Below are 16,528 nucleotides of genomic sequence, written 5' to 3' on the forward strand. Positions count from 1 at the left end.
AGTTTACGTAATACAAATAATTTTAAAAATAATGAAAAAAACAAGTTCTTTATTTTAAGCCTTTTAATAATATGTAAATATTATTATCGATGAATTAATATATTTTTAGAAAAATAGATTATACGACATCTATATCGGAAATTAAATTTATCTATTTTTCATTTATTTTAACGCAATAAAAAAAATGCACAGATAAAGCACGACAAATATACAGGTACATTTACCTTCTGCCAAGCAACACAGATTTATGCATTTTCTTTGATAAAATTTTTGTAAAAAAAAAAAAAAGAAAAAGAATTATATATATATGTGTGTGTGTGTGTGTACGATATAAAAAAAAACATGAAATTGAAGTTGATTAAAATTAAATTATATAATAATTGGCACTTTCAATCGAATCGATAGATTGTACCACTTTAAATGTTAGATGAATAGATCTTAAAGCTTTAATAATGTACGATCATAAAATTATAAGATGTTTTTTTATAATTAGATATTCTAAATATAACGAAATCTTAGTTTATCAATAACAATAAGATATGAAATTTTTCTCTTTTTACTTACAAAAAATACCAGACGTGAACTTCATAGTTCATGTTTACATCGATCGTATAATTTTTTTCCAATCACCATTTAACATCGAACATAAATCTATTAAAACTTTTAAAAAAATGAAAGTTATTAACTATAATAAAAATAACTCTTATTATACAGACAGATTATTGTTCAGTCTCTCTCTAAGTATAAAAATCATTTTTTTACGAATAACGATTAATGCTAAAAAGTTATTTGATAATGTGTTGAATCTATGGAGTTCACACTGGCGTAGGAAGTGGTTGGGTACTGATTGTTGTCGTATCGGAGTAAAGGAGAGTCAGGTCCACATACTTGACTTTTATGTTTGTTTCTGGCCCTGCTGGCATATTCATTGGTTCTTCTACGCCTTCGGCGCGACATCACGCCTACGAAGAAAAATAAGAGAAAATAAATATAATTTAGACGTTTACTTTTATTCTAAATTATAATTGCCTAAAAGCGTATTATGTGTTAGTATATTATATAAGATAAATAAATTACAATATAAATAATAGTGTTTAAGAAAAAGAAAGCAAATATAATGAAAAGGAGGAAGATATGAGATCTATTCACCAGTAGTAATACATCTTTTTCATATCCCTCTTTTAAATTCGATATTGTAAAATAATTCATACATAATAGAAGAACTAACAACTATTTTCATCAATTATATTTATGTAATTAAATCAAATTACTGATAACACATAATACCTAGATTTTACATTACACACAATGGCAATCTTACCACAAGAGCACTAACGAAACACATGAAATAGAAAGATATTTTGCAACTATATAAATAATTTTTAATTATTGAATCAACGAAAAGTAAAAAATTTTAACGAAGAAGCATATCGTTACAGAAATAAATATTCCATCCCACACTCATCAACATACACAGATTGCATATATATATATTAGATAAATTTTGGAAAAAAGCTTATAGTATCGGCAATTTTGAGTATCTATATTAGAATTAAGCAGGTGCAGAAAATTTCATTTGATATGTAAAAATTATTTACAATGTTCATTTTGTGTGGCAATTATTGAACATAGTTGTTTTTATCAAATAATTTTAAGATTTACAAATGTTGCATAAAGCTGGATTATGTGTTGAGAAATTGAATAATAAAGATAGGAATGTTGTCATGACATAAAAAAAGTGTAAATATATGTGTATCCTGCGTACCTATCTTTGATATTCGAGCACTCTGAAGGTAGGTGTACTTGTGGTGGGTGTGGGAGGAGAATTGAGTTTGCTTACGCCATGATTCAAGGAAGTCTCCTGTACGTTGTCCAGATTTCCTTGCATTGCTCTCTTGTGATTTGCCAACTTTTCTTTGTTCATTGGTGTGCCTAGAATCACCAGAAGCTATGACGAAGCTCGCTCAAATTATTATTCTATTTTTATTTTTAATCCTTTTTGAAGAGAATTACTAGAAGATCGCCAATACTCGAAGATAATTTTCTATATCGATATATGGATAAATACAAATATTAATATATTAAAGCAAAGAGACAAAAAAGAATATATATTTTGCAATAAATATATATCTTCAAATACAATCTTCTTGCATATCAATTATATATTTAATATCTAGGGATATGAAAATTAAATTTATTATGTATTATATTGTTCAATATATTATGTATTTATACTGTTTAAGTGACACTGGTGTTTTCTTTTAATTAATAATATAGATGAAATCCCTAAGTAATGTAATATGATGTGCACAAAAATATATATAGATTTTAATAAGAAAATATATTATTGAAAATGTAACTAATCTTACCAATATAACTTAGTAATACTGGTAAAAATATTAAACCATGTGCAGCTCCGAATAGCACAATACCCAGGTACATTCTGAAGTAAAATACCTGAAAGTTTGTTTGAAATTGTTTAAAAAGAAATAAAATAAAGAAAAAAAGAGGGTAAAAAATACTAATAAATGGAAGTTTTTTAAATTGAATTATACATTACATACCTTAAAGATTTGACTTTTAGCGAAACCGAGTACTATAATTCCACCAAATTTAGTAAGAGTTATACCGCTAAAGATTGAGCTTCCCATATTCGTTAATGCATCAGCAACTCTTTCAACTCTTGTTGTTTTTACTGATACTGAGAAAGAATGTACTAAATGACTACAAAATTCTACAGCAATTCCAACAGCCTTAAAAAAAAAAAAAACAAATTATTAATTCAATTGATGACATTTTGTGTTTAAAACATCATACGAAATATATTTACCATAACGAGATTAACAAGAGACACTGCATTTAATGTTATGTGCCACCAATACATTAAACCGCCGATATTGACGACAATCATAGTAATAGTTATTACAACAACAACAGAGGAAAATATATCTAAACCCATTAAAAAGAAAGTTACTGCGAAAATAGCAATTAAAGATATTCCTATGCTGTATAACGTATCAGGCCACATTGTTAAGTACTGCTCATAAAAAACATAGAATATACTATATGGAAACACTTCAACCGTTGAATTATCACCAATACTTTTTAAATAATCATCAATCATGTTTGTAATATTTGCTGATACAACTCTAGCAGCTCTCATCGATTCATAATAATCGGCAGATGTTTTTAATATAGTATGATAAGCCATAAAATAAGACGCTCCGACTTTCGATAGGCCTGTCATAGGATCGGTAACATAATTAACACCGTGACCATAAGCAGCGTGACCTGCTTTAGCACATGTATCATCAGGATTGTCTTGTAAAAAAAATGATACATAATGGTCAAAATCTGTTGGTATAGGCCGACCAATTTCATTTCTGGTAATATTACATGAAGAGCAATATTTGGCAGATCCTGAAATAATGAAATTATTATTTATTATTTAATTAATCAATAATATATTGCAAAATATTATAAAAAGTGCAATTTTATACCTGTATGTGGACAGAAAGAATGATTTGACACAAAATATTTACAACAAGTTGATAATTGAGACCAATCGATATAATCATCTAACCACGATGAAGCAGGTTTTGCTATATATGTTCTAAATAAATAATTATTTTAATATTTATTGATGATTATTATTAATAATTTGATATAAAAAATACATATATTTTTATCTATTTTTATATCTCTCACCTATTTGATTGTTTTGATGCTATAAATATTTGAGTAGATACTGAATCGCTATTACAATATTGACCACCACATACAAGATTTTGTGCTCTTTTATCGGAATAATTCAAACCTTCTTTTACAACAAAATACATTGGTGGTCCAATAGATAAATAACTATTTAAAAACTGAAAAAAAAAAAAAAAGATAAAAGAGGTAAAATGAAAGAAAAAAGATGTATTATAATTATTTATAAATCTATATTCGTAATTAATGAACATGTAATATTTATATGCAATATACTTACTTTGAAATATTTCAAAACAAAACTATCTTCAGGCATAGAAAGTTCTTGATCTAAACCAATTTCGATATGTGGGACAACGGCGATACTCGAACAAATCCAACCAAAGAATACTATCATAACGAATGCTCGTACCCATTTTTTTAATAATAACGGGACATACACAATTTTGAAAAGTTTGTATAAAATACCATTTACTACTTCTTCTCCATTGTCTTTTTTTGAACCATGTACAAAACAGCATACATCAAGTTTATTGTTCTAAAAGAATGTATGAAAAATTAATTATATTAAATTTTTATTATAAAATAATGCATATGATTTTATTAATACATACTGCTTGACGAATAGTATCTAATGCTAATAAGCTAACAAAACATGTTACTTGCAGCACAAAATCTACTAATAATGCCATACCGGCATACAGAGCAAAAGCTTTAACAGCAGGCATATCAGATAATCCGCCTAAAAAAACAAAATATTTTCAATATTTTTAATTTGATATTTTTTTCAATATGTTGCATACAAATATTTTTAATATTTACCAAGGAAAAAACAACAACTTTCAGATACACTGGTAAGTAACATGCTTGGTCCCACTTGACCGAGAATACGACCAATATGTTCAGGTATTGATTCATTGGGACGTCGACTTTCTCTTTGATGTGTTTGAACTAGAATAAAAATATTGTCCACTCCAACAGCAAGGACAAGAAATGGTATGACTTCAATAATAATAAGTGTTGCAGGAATGCCAATGAAACCAAACAAACCAACAGAACATACAACAGAAGCCAATACTAGAAGTACACCACCAAGACCAAGAGTAATTTTAGAATCGATCTAAAAGTAAAAAAAAAAAAAAAAAAAAAAGAAGAAGAAAAAGAAAAAAAAATATTAAATATGTATCGAAAAGATAAATATATATGACTATATTTTATTTTATCATTTTTACCAAAAGTCGACTGCAGTTTTTAATTTGACCAAGAGAAATTGCAATATATGCAAACATAATAATGTATGATACAAGAATAGTTAAAACATCTGATTGAGATTCACGATTTAATTCATCTTCTATCGATCGTTCTGAAGTAAAGGCTATATCCATAAATTCTGGTTTTTTCGTCTTTGTCCAATTTTTCATGAATTCAATATAACTATAATTATAATATTATTTACTTTAATTATCTTAATACTTTAATACTATTATTAATTAATACTTTAATTATCAATAGTAAATATTGAATAGTATTTTAGATCATATATTTTATATACCTTTTTTCCCATTCCATTGCTGGATGTAATTTAGATTTATTATGATAATTATTTACTAATATTGTCAAAATTACTGCTGTGGCTTTTTCATATGAAGGATTATGAAGATCTTGACCTGGTGATAAAAATCCACCAACTGCAACTGCTGGTTCTATAGGACCACCATAAGGTGCAAGACATTCAGGATTATATGCGTTTCTAAAAATAAAAAAAGAATAAAATCTTGTTAGCTCAGTTATTTAATAATCTTTTATAATATTATATAATACAAATCAACTTACTGAGAGCAAACGATAAAATGATCTAAATAATTTACAGTAAAATTATCATCATCTGTGGTAGAAAAATCAAAAGTTTCTATACTATCTTGCCAATATCCCCAAATGCTTTGAATAACACATTGTGATGCTGTTGGTGGTCCAGTAAATGGACTGGTTAGTGGAGCAAAACATATGTTTGCTAAAGTATAATTATTCGGAGTTGTTATTTGTTTTATTTCTTCTTGTAACTTATAAACAGTTTTTAAAAAGGTAGCATTAAATACTGGACCAAATGTAATTTGACCATTAGATGTATTATGTACAATCTGAAAGATATCAATATGATTCTTGTATATTATTAAAAAACAATTAATTCTTTCTGTTTAAGCGGCATTAAAACTTACATTCGGCAAACCAACCGATGTTATAATAATTTGCTCAGTTCTATAAAACGGTTCAAAATGTTGATCAAAATATTCTTTTTCAACTCGCGACCGAGATTGTGGGGCAGCCCATAATTCAACTGGATCAGTGGTAACATGTATATATTTTATTCCATGTCCCAAACCAATAATAAATAGAAAACCAAGAAAAAGAACAAACCATGGCCGTGATGCGCAAGCTGAAAAAAATTTAAAACTATTAATATAATTTGTAATATCATATAATATTACCAAAAGAATATGCCCATACCTGTACCCCATCGACAAAAGAATTCTGCTAATAATTTATCTGTGCCTGCACCTAATCTTTCGATAAAAGTTGATTGTTCTTCATCATCGAAACCGCTCGGCAAATCATCTGCAGATATCACACCTATAAAAGTTTTTATGTAATGAATAAGGGAATATTAAAATGTATATGTCCAAAAAAGTGCTGCAGTAAGTGAAATAAATTGTAGACGATGTGCTGTAAATAGATACATTAAGCAACTATACATTCAATTGTGAAGAATAAAAGAATTGCAACAAAATAACATATAAATATTATGATAGAGCAGCTTTTTATTTAAAAATAAAAATAAAAATAATTAATTATAAAAATAAGAAAAAGCATACAATGATTTAAATATTTAGCAATTTTATGTTTAAAATAGAAAATACTGAATGAATAATACTGAAATATATAATTTAAAAAAAAATAAATATATATAAATAAATATAAAATATAATATAAATATATATTAATTTAAATTTAAATTAAATTATTCTGCATATTCATGAAATGAATATTAATCATGAATATTAAAATTCCTAATAAGTAACACATATATTATGCATTTATGTAATGTTTATAACATTTGATATAATAAATTTTAATAAGATTTAATTAATTTACTTAATTTTTCTTCTTTTTTCAAAATATGTTCCTACATTCTGGACATATATATTTTAAAATATATTAATGTGTGAAAATTTAAATAAATTTCAATAATAACAAAGATAATAATGATAAATGATAACAATGATAATAATACGAAATAAATCTTTTATATAAAAAAATAATGAAACACAAATGAAAAAAATGATGATTAAGCATAATGTAAGAATAAAAGTAAATACAATAACAAAACAGAAATTAAAGGTCAAGCACAAATCCACAGATTGAAGATACAGTTGATAGGAACCTACTGGAACGCTTAGATTGAAGTGGGCTGTCTTCTTGGTCAGCGGCGAGAGCAATACGCGCACCATCTCCTGGGTGATGTAACCCTGCGGCTAGGCGTCTACCCACCTGCCTTCCTACTTCCTCACCTCGTGCAACTATACATATACGCACACCATACACACAATTGGTGATTCTAAATCAAATCTCTTCAATTTTATACAATTTATTATTTTATACATTCATGATACTACATTCATCATAAAAAAAAAAAAAAAAATATAGTAAAGAGAAATCAATAGTTTTAGTTCTATTATTTATTGCAATATAATCACCTGACAATGAAATAATTATTTTCAAATAATTTGATGTTTGCTTTCCTGTTGTTTTTAATTATCATATTATATAAGTGCTCCGCAACAAAAAGGAAATAAAAAATTGAAGTGTTTATCAAACTACAAGCATAGCGCAAAATTTTTAAAATTAATTTTTAAAACCATAACCAAAGAAAAAAGTAATATAGAAATAACACAACAATAAAAATGATCCTATAACCAAGGAAGATCAATGATATGGATCAAACATTAAAATAATTTGAAATTGAATTGTACTTGTACTTTTTGAAACAATGTAAATTACATATAAAATTAGTCACTGATGTAAAAAGAATATTATGTAAATTATTACTGAATAAAATATGGTACAAAGTTTAAGGAAAAGAGATGAATTTTACATAGCAAGTTGTGTAATATAGTTAGAAATTTAACAATTTCTCCTTAAAATATATAAAAAATTATGAGCTTTATCTGAATAAATATTATCAAATAATAATTGATGTTTCTTACCAATTTGTTTCCTATTACTGAAGCACACTATTGACAAGATGAAGAGAGTTGAACCACAGACAAAAGTAATGAGCATTATCACAGCATAACTATCATAACCAAAAATAGTAGAGGGTCTTGGTAAAGGAGGAACTGGTGGAGGCACTGGACAACTGGCTTCGCAGTCTACACAACTGCATGCCGGCGTATTTTTCTAATAACATGAAATATAATAAATAAATTTCATTAATCCAGAAAAAAGATCAAATTTTTTTCATTTATATCTTCTACTTAGAAAGAATTACAAAAACAAATACTTACATTTAATGCCTTGTTACAAGGTGTGACTTTAGGATCTACAGGAATAAATGAACCTATTGGTTCATCAGTATTTATATATGTAATTTGAAATGGTACATATCCATTATTTGCTGCATCTCCCATATAATGAAACCATTTCCATGCAGTACATCTACTAGCTCCCCATATTCCACACATTAAATCCATTGCTAATTGTCCAGTACTAGGTACTGATACTTTACTACAAGAATTAAATGTACCTTCAATATATTTGTCCGTTATATAAATATTTATTCCATTGATATATTCTACTTCTAAAAATTTAAAAATATTATTATTTAATACATATTGTATATACTTGTGAAAGTAAAAAATGAGAAAATTATTAAAAAATAATTTAAATTACCATTTTCTTTCCGTATTTCAGTAACATTAATAAATTTGCTTTGTTGTGTACTACAAGTAAATTCACAAAAATGTTTTACTAAATTATCCAAACAACTAGGGCATCTGGATAAAAAATTAGATGCCAGCTTAATATTTGTATCCATTGTTTGTAATTGATTTGTATCGCAACAAGTGTTAATTCCATTTCCAGAATCAATCATTAAATGAGGACAATTTTTAGCTAATAATTTTTGTCCATCATTATCCAATAATTTGGGTGGTCCAGTATAAGGACAATTTTTTTTATGCATATTGAACATATCTGTGTAACATTCTCCATACCAAATACAATGACCATCTTCTGCTGCAGATACCTGTTAATAAAAGTGACATAATTTTTTTTTTTAAATAAAAAAGTTTAAATATTTTATTATATTATATTATATTGTATCATAATATATTATTTTAAAATATATTTGTATTTTAAAATTTATAAATTAATAATTTAGAAAAAAAATTATGAAAAGATTATTAAAAAAACAAAATTAGAACATAGATAGAAAATCTTTCTATCAATTATATATTCATTAACAAGTAATGAATCATTGCTTACAGAACATTATAAGATTGTATACAAAGACTTTAACATTCTTTCATAATCAATTATATGATAAGAGGAGGGACTAATATTAAGTGAGGTCACTGTTATAAATTAAATTAATCATCACTTAAACTAATCACACATGATTAAAGTAATAAAAAATTTCTTTATTTATTTTCTTTTATTATCTACTTATTATATATATTTTATTATTATAAATAATAACACAAATGGTTTATTGAGCGATTCGTGATTCATTTTTCGAAATATTATATTTTATTTTGAAATCTTAAAAATTTTTCTATAAAATATACAAAGATTTTGTAGAAAAATTATATCAATAAAAAAGTATCATATCAATTAAATAATATTTGTAAACACAAAATAATAAAAATAAAATTCTTTATATCATAAGTGGAAAATTAATTTCATCAAAAATTAAAAAATAATTCTTTCCGCTTTCATCGCAAAAAATAACATTTAAAAGATAAATATATCGGTTAATATTTTTTTTTATGGATATGACGAAAATATAATTAAATTTAATATATATAATTTTTTGATCAACAATATCAATGGTAAATTTTCATGAGGATAAACTGAGGTGACGTCATAATGCGAGTTTCACATCAGGGTGTGGTGTAGATAATGAACTATTATATCGTATAATTCTCATAAGGGTTGTGATTTTGTAAACAAATAACTTACTGTGTTAATGAGAGTCCAGATACCCAGCAGAAAGAATATTATGTTTAGACGTGACATATTAGCGTCTGTCAAAGTTTGACGGTGACCTCGGAAAAACACATAAAACCAATACATAGCTCGTTTATAAGAGCAATGATATTAAACGATTATTTTCTTTATTGTGATTTAATGTTAACAGGTAGATTTATTACGATCACTCATTGCCTATATTTCCATATCAACATTTTCTATATAGCTATTCGAAATAGTTAACAAAAATATTAAAGCAATTCACGATCGCGTTTCTCTAACACGACTGACTAGACGTATGCAGCACAGCGTGATGGCGACATTGGTAATCACAGACTAACGCTAACGCATCGAATATGAATCAACATCATCGGCTATTTTCGGTTTTATTCGGCTTTCGTTTTATCTATCATGAAAGATAGATTTTACTGGAAATTTGAAAATATTCATAAATTTTTTTTCAAGATTTTTTAAATAAAGAATATATAGAGATAAAAGATGATCGATTTTCTTCGAAATTATCAGTTAAAATTATTTAATAAAAAAGAATAGCCATGAATTGATTTTTAATATAATTCAAATTCATTCAAACATATTAATATATTCTAGACAATATATTCTAAAACTGTTATTCGTTACTATAGATTTATTCATCGCAACAAGATAAAAATCTGAAAACGTAAAAATATTACAATTTTTGTAGAAATAAAAAATGCTTTCTAAATTCAGTTTTTATTTTTTGTTTTTGCAATCTATATCTTTTTGCAATATATATATATCTTTTTCTTAATTTATATACATCTTAATTTATATACATATGTCAAAATCAAATAATATTTTTAATTTTGAAGCAATACAAGTCAAAACTTAAAAATCTAATTTTTATATCAAGATCATTAAAATAAAATAAAGAACTGTAAATTTATTTATATAACAAGAATACTTTGAAATCACGTATATATATTATTCATACAGGTATATGTACATTAAAAGATATATTTTTGACATCAATGAAGTAATCACTAAAAATTAAAAATAATAGATAATATCATAATGAACATAGGCTAGGCAAATTTCTTCAATATTAATATATATTTGTATATTACGATCAAATATATATTTTGAATCGTTTTTTGCACTAGTCATTCCTAACATTGAATTAATTTTGAAAGGTAATATTTACGTTCTTCCTGTTTTTTATCTTGAAGGTTAAGAATTCGTTACATAGATTGATGAACAATGAGTAATAATTTTATTGCTTACAAGTAGCAAAAAATATATAAACATGATTCAGTTAATATTTTAATTGACGATAAATAGTTGGAAATATTGAATTTTGTAAGTGATTAAAAATCTGTTTAATAATTATTGCGAAAAACGATAAAAGAATTTCTAAATAGTAAATTTTAAATATTTATATTCAAACGATACAAATTAAGATTAATAAAGTGACGTACGATCATGCGTTGATTATCATATTATCATATTTAATACAATAAAATTACGATAAAATAAAGATTACGGAAAGCCGATTGATCGGACATCTAGCAGTTGTGTATAAAATTATTGTGATGGTAGACATATTAGAAGAGATTCTTGATAAATTGAGCATCAACGGTATCTACGTTAAATACAACACATTTCTTTTGTACTGTTTTTCGACCTTTATCGCATAACATAAAAAGTATTTCAAAAATACAGTTTATCAATGAAACTATATTCAGTTTTTCTACGCTGCTCACAGCGTTACTTTGTAAGTATTTTTCTTTTGCTTGCTGTACTTTCTGCATACTAGATGACGCTTGTCTCGCGGATATCCGTTTGTTTATTTTTGAATAGTGGTGGCAAAGACAAAATAAAATTTTTTATTTTTTTTTTTCTCAAGTTGAAAAAAAATGTTTGTTGAACTATTAACATTTCAAAAATATGTTTAATCAATTATTTTTAATATATAATGTACAAAAACAACTGAAATATCGATTAATATATCATACTGATATCACTGTTGATTATTATTACAATATTGCATTAAAAGAATGTTTCTTTTTTACAAAAAAGTCGACTGAATCACAACGAAATATAAACGCCATCAAGTTCGAACATCTGAGGCCGGAAGTGGTACTTAGTAAAGAAAATCGGAAATCCTTTATTGAAAAATTCAAGACTGGTATAATTCCGGAAAGATATGATTCCAAACGCGTAGATAACAATACAACTCAAGCTGCTGTTTTAATACCATTATGTACAAATAAAGGAGAGCTAGGTTTCATATATACTTTAAGATCTACAAAAGTAACTGCGAATCGTGGACAAGTCTCGTTTCCTGGTGGTATGTATGACAAGAAAGATTCTAACCTGGAAGAAACTGCATTACGTGAAACATGGGAAGAACTTAAAATTCCAAAAAAGAAAATCGATATTTGGACTTCCGGTAATATATTCGATAAACAGAATGTCAAGGTTTTGCCTGTTTTCAGTTATGTTGGCGAAATTGATCCCGAAAAACTTCAAATTAATACAGATGAAGTAGAAGAAGCTTTTTTTTTCAGTTTGAGAAATCTTTGCGATCTTTCATTGTGTCGGTTTACTCATTTTCGTGACAGTTACACTTTACCAGTTTATTTGGGTGGGAAATATCGCGTTTGGGGTTTTACTGCAGCATTAACACATATGGTTTTAAGTGCTCTTGTACCTGATATTTATAAACTTGAATTCATTTCTTTACCAAAAATTTTACCACAAAAAAAAGGATAAAAATATTTGTTAATTGTGACATATATTTCATTTGTATTTTACTTTTTATTTATCTGTATATATGTTGTAATCAATATATAAAGAATTTGAAAAATTGTATTGCTTTTCTAAATATTTAATTCACTTGAAGAATATTCATTTGTGATTTGAAAGGAAACATAATTCTGAAAGATGTTTTCTTTAATTCAGCGCCATATAGTTGTTACGAGGTGAACTCGTATTTCATTATGTGTATCACATAGTGATAGAATAAATTCTGAAATAGTATATACATATTAAATGTGAATAAAATTAGTCCTTATGTAAGAAAAGTATAAAAACATGGCGGTTGTAGTTGAAACTACTATAGGAGACTTTACTGTTGATTTGTATACAGAAGAACGTCCGCAAAGTAAGTGTAAAGCAAGAATAGAGGTTAGGTTTCTTTATTATTACTATATTACAAATTAATAGTTTATCGATTATTGTCGCCGATTAATATTTATTAACATAGATAATATTTTGTAGCATGTCGCAATTTTTTAAAATTATGCAAATTAAAATATTACAATTGGAATTTGTTCCACTCTGTTCAAAACAATTTTATTGCTCAAACTGGAGATCCTACTGGTACCGGAAAAGGTGGAGAAAGTGTTTATGGAATAGTATTAGGTGAAAAAGCAAGATATTATGAAGCAGAACAAATGCCAAAAATAAAACATGATAGAAGTGGTTTATTGTCTATGATTAATTGTGGCAATAATATGCTTGGATCTCAGTTTTTTATTACTCTTGCGCCTGAACTTCAATCATTAGATGGAGAGCATTGTGTATTTGGTGAAATTACAGAAGGTTTAGAGATTATTCTTAAATTCAATGAAACTATTTGTGATGGAGATCACAGACCTTATCAAGATATACGTATTTCTCATACTGTGATTTTGGAAGATCCTTTTGAGGACCCAAAAAATTTTATTGTACCCGATCAAAGCCCACCACCCACAAAAGAAGTTTTAATGGTATAATTATTTTTTTGTTTTATATTTTTAAATTAAAATTAAAATTTTTTGTAATATAATAAAAAAAAAAACATATTTATAGAGTGATAGAATTGGAGCTGATGAAGTCATAGATGATACAGCTGGTATGACAGCTGAAGAAATTATAGAAATGCAAAAAGAAAAGGAAGCTAAAGCAAGAGCTACAATTTTAGAAATCGTGGGTGATATTCCAGATGCAGATATGGCTCCTCCTGAAAATGTTTTGTTTGTTTGTAAATTAAATCCTGTTACAACTGATGATGATCTCGAAATTGTTTTTAGTAGATTTGGAAAAATTATAGGGTATGTTAAGTTAAATTATTTCTTTTATTTAGTATTATTGACATAATATTATATTTTTCATAATTCTTCTCTCTATTCTTTTTTTCTAGTTGTGAAGTTATCAGAGATCGGCAAACTGGTGATTCATTGCAATATGCATTTATCGAATTTGCTGATCGTAAAAGTTGCGAGGAGGCATATTTCAAAATGGATAACGTTTTAATTGATGATCGTCGTATACACGTAGATTTCTCGCAATCAGTAGCTAAAATGAGATGGAAAGGCAAGGGTAAAGGTATACAATATTTCAATGATAAAGATAATAATGAAAATTTAGAAAAAGTTAGTTCAAGATACAAACAAAAAGACGAATCTAGAAACAATGATGATATAAAAAATCGAAGAGAGAATGATAAAAAGAATAAAATAGAAATAACAGAGCATAGAAAACATGAACATAGAAAGAATGATAATAAGAACAATTTAGAATATTCTTATAATAATGATAAATATACAGAGAAAGAAAAACACAAGGAACAAAGATACTACGATACATCACGCGAAAAATATGAATATGATTCTAGACGAAGAAAAGAGAGGAAACACAGAGATAGAAGCAGAAGTAGAAGTCGCGATAAAAGTAAAAGGGAAAACTATAAAGAGCACAAACAAAAAAAGAAATACGATAATGAAAAAAAAAGATGGAACAGAGAGAGTGTCAGTGAGAATTTAGGATATGAAAAATATAAAGAAAGACATTCAAATCGCAAAGAAAAAGAAAAACGTAAAGAAAGAAATCGATCTATGGATAGATATGAAAAAAATAAGCAAAAAGAGAGATGATGTGAATATTCTTCAATATTCTACTTATTACTTATAATTATGCATATATTGTGAATATATATTTTGTAAAATTGAATTGATAATCTATCTTTAAAAATATATTTCTGCTTTTTATGCAAATAAAAATAAAGAAATAAATATAGAAATCATTTAATTAATTTATTCAATTTAATTTATTCAGCAATTAATTGCTTATATCATTTAAATTATATTTTCATTTATTTCTATAAATAATGTAAGATCTTTTAATAATCTGTCTACATCACCATGTATTGAGCTAAATATAATTATTAATATCTTATAATTTTTATTTAAATTAGAATAAAACAGTTTACAAAAATACATTAATTATTACATTTTGTAAATCGTAATGAATTGCTGAAAGCACAACAATTAAAAATAAAAATTTTAAAAAAATTATTATATTTTAACTAAATTATTATTATATTTCAAATATCGTTTAATTTCTTTTTCAATTTTATATTTGTCTTAAATAATTTTATCACGTTTAAATACTTTTTATTTAAATATATTTTATTATTATTCCTTTTTTATATTGTTCCTTTTTAGATTTAATCAATTTTTATTTTATATGTTTATTCTTATATCTTATATATTTATTCTAAAGAATTGATTATTTTTTTATAGATTAGTAATTAACTACTGAGAGAATTTATAAGGCGGGAAAAACAAATTTCAATATGGATGCTATAATAATATTTCGAAATAACAGTCAGATGATAACATTTAATTCTTCGTATAAAAAGCAGTTATTTTTATTGATTTGTGACGATATATATATATTTGTTAAGACATAATACATTAATTATTACGAATATTACGAGAGAGATTATTTTAAAGAATAGAAATTAAACAAATTGCATTTTTATTTCAAATAAATTTATTCTTTCATCATTTAATTCTTAGTATTAATACATTTTAATATGTGCGTGTATATGTTGACGGATAATTAAATAAATAAAATATAATAATTGATTAAAAAATTAACTGATTTAATTTCTTGTTTTGATTTCCCTATAACTTCTTTTATGATTTATTTTGCATAACGATCAAAAATTTAAACGTTTAGCAAACAAGATTTTATACTTTTTGCGTAATTTCATTTTATATATTTATATCGTAAAATAGATGGCGTAAGAAACAATCTGATTTTTTTTTAACCGATTGATATTTCAACATTGATATTTCAAAATCCTATAAGATGTCACGTCTATTCTTTTTCTCGCTAGTTTCTATAATTTCATCTATGATAATACTCTAAAGATGGCACTCATTACATTATTTTTAAATATTTTCTTTCGCTATTTGTTCTTTATCTACATATTATATCTGTATTTCATTTATGATTTTAAAAACTGAGTTTTGAATTTTTATCTCTTTTCTTCTCTCGTTTGCTCTTGGTCTTATCTCCTTTTGGCGCGTGATTAAATACAGATTATTTATATTATATATATATATCTATTCGAAAATATTTTAAATATATTTATTCGCAAATATAAGAACATATATTTTAATATATTTATTACTCGTTATTAAAAACGGATGAGAAATAGTTGTTGTAACACTGTATTATCTATGAATGATAAATCGTACGCTTTTTGTCATATATTATTAGTTTAGTTTTTAAATGTACAGTGGGCAGAGTGATCTCG

General features: G+C 25.6%; 3 protein-coding genes across 8 annotated transcripts; 2 read left to right on the forward strand and 1 right to left on the reverse strand.

The window, feature by feature from the left end:
- Positions 1 to 48: 48 nt before the first annotated feature.
- On the reverse strand, positions 49 to 10,617 carry Npc1a (Niemann-Pick type C-1a). 6 transcript variants are annotated; one of them, XM_012485849.3, is made up of 20 exons: positions 9,949 to 10,617; positions 8,659 to 9,013; positions 8,274 to 8,566; positions 7,974 to 8,166; positions 7,155 to 7,286; positions 6,217 to 6,339; positions 5,928 to 6,145; positions 5,545 to 5,849; positions 5,264 to 5,461; positions 4,944 to 5,145; positions 4,534 to 4,831; positions 4,326 to 4,453; positions 3,992 to 4,249; positions 3,709 to 3,872; positions 3,501 to 3,613; positions 2,831 to 3,420; positions 2,565 to 2,753; positions 2,370 to 2,457; positions 1,841 to 1,932; positions 49 to 962 (listed from the first exon to the last, which is right to left on the reverse strand). In XM_012485849.3, the coding sequence occupies exons 1-20, from the start codon at positions 10,060 to 10,062 to the stop codon at positions 957 to 959; spliced, it is 4,059 nt and encodes a 1,352-aa protein (XP_012341303.2). In that variant the 5' UTR covers positions 10,063 to 10,617; the 3' UTR covers positions 49 to 956. The 6 variants fall into 6 exon arrangements, with proteins under 6 accessions (XP_012341303.2, XP_012341302.2, XP_012341301.2 ...); XM_012485848.3 differs by having other exon boundaries at positions 1,766 to 1,932; XM_012485847.3 differs by lacking the exon at positions 1,841 to 1,932 and having other exon boundaries at positions 6,217 to 6,324.
- Positions 10,618 to 10,657: 40 nt separating this feature from the next.
- Positions 10,658 to 12,805, forward strand: LOC105735296 (mitochondrial coenzyme A diphosphatase NUDT8). Its single transcript, XM_012485861.3, has 2 exons — positions 10,658 to 11,710; positions 12,016 to 12,805. The coding sequence occupies exons 1-2, from the start codon at positions 11,666 to 11,668 to the stop codon at positions 12,709 to 12,711; spliced, it is 741 nt and encodes a 246-aa protein (XP_012341315.3). The 5' UTR covers positions 10,658 to 11,665; the 3' UTR covers positions 12,712 to 12,805.
- Positions 12,016 to 15,009, forward strand: LOC100868083 (peptidyl-prolyl cis-trans isomerase sig-7). Its single transcript, XM_012485860.2, has 5 exons — positions 12,016 to 12,286; positions 12,901 to 13,102; positions 13,219 to 13,709; positions 13,792 to 14,033; positions 14,123 to 15,009. Exons 2-5 carry the CDS (start codon positions 13,033 to 13,035, stop codon positions 14,853 to 14,855), a joined length of 1,536 nt encoding a protein of 511 aa, XP_012341314.1. The 5' UTR covers positions 12,016 to 12,286; positions 12,901 to 13,032; the 3' UTR covers positions 14,856 to 15,009.
- The last annotated feature ends 1,519 nt before the right edge of the window (positions 15,010 to 16,528 follow it).

This window comes from Apis florea, unplaced genomic scaffold, assembly GCF_048593485.1.
Source record: "Apis florea isolate Af1SG1 unplaced genomic scaffold, ASM4859348v1 contig_2411_pilon, whole genome shotgun sequence".
NCBI classification, from domain to species: domain Eukaryota; kingdom Metazoa; phylum Arthropoda; class Insecta; order Hymenoptera; family Apidae; genus Apis; species Apis florea.

Bases quoted from the DNA above. Each gene is read 5' to 3' on its own strand.
- Npc1a (XM_012485846.3), bottom strand. From the start codon at position 10,062: ATGTATTGGTTTTATGTGTTTTTCCGAGGTCACCGTCAAACTTTGACA. The intron at 3,873-3,991 runs GTAAGTATATTG...TTTTTTTTTCAG, and splicing joins TTGTTTTGAAATATTTCAAA to TTTTTAAATAGTTATTTATC. The intron at 2,754-2,830 runs GTAAATATATTT...TTTTTTTTTAAG, and splicing joins CTCTTGTTAATCTCGTTATG to GCTGTTGGAATTGCTGTAGA.
- LOC105735296 (XM_012485861.3), top strand. From the start codon at position 11,666: ATGAAACTATATTCAGTTTTTCTACGCTGCTCACAGCGTTACTTT. The intron at 11,711-12,015 runs GTAAGTATTTTT...TTTACAAAAAAG, and splicing joins GCTGCTCACAGCGTTACTTT to TCGACTGAATCACAACGAAA.
- LOC100868083 (XM_012485860.2), top strand. From the start codon at position 13,033: ATGGCGGTTGTAGTTGAAACTACTATAGGAGACTTTACTGTTGATTTG. The intron at 13,710-13,791 runs GTATAATTATTT...ACATATTTATAG, and splicing joins CCACAAAAGAAGTTTTAATG to AGTGATAGAATTGGAGCTGA. The intron at 14,034-14,122 runs GTATGTTAAGTT...CTTTTTTTCTAG, and splicing joins AGATTTGGAAAAATTATAGG to TTGTGAAGTTATCAGAGATC.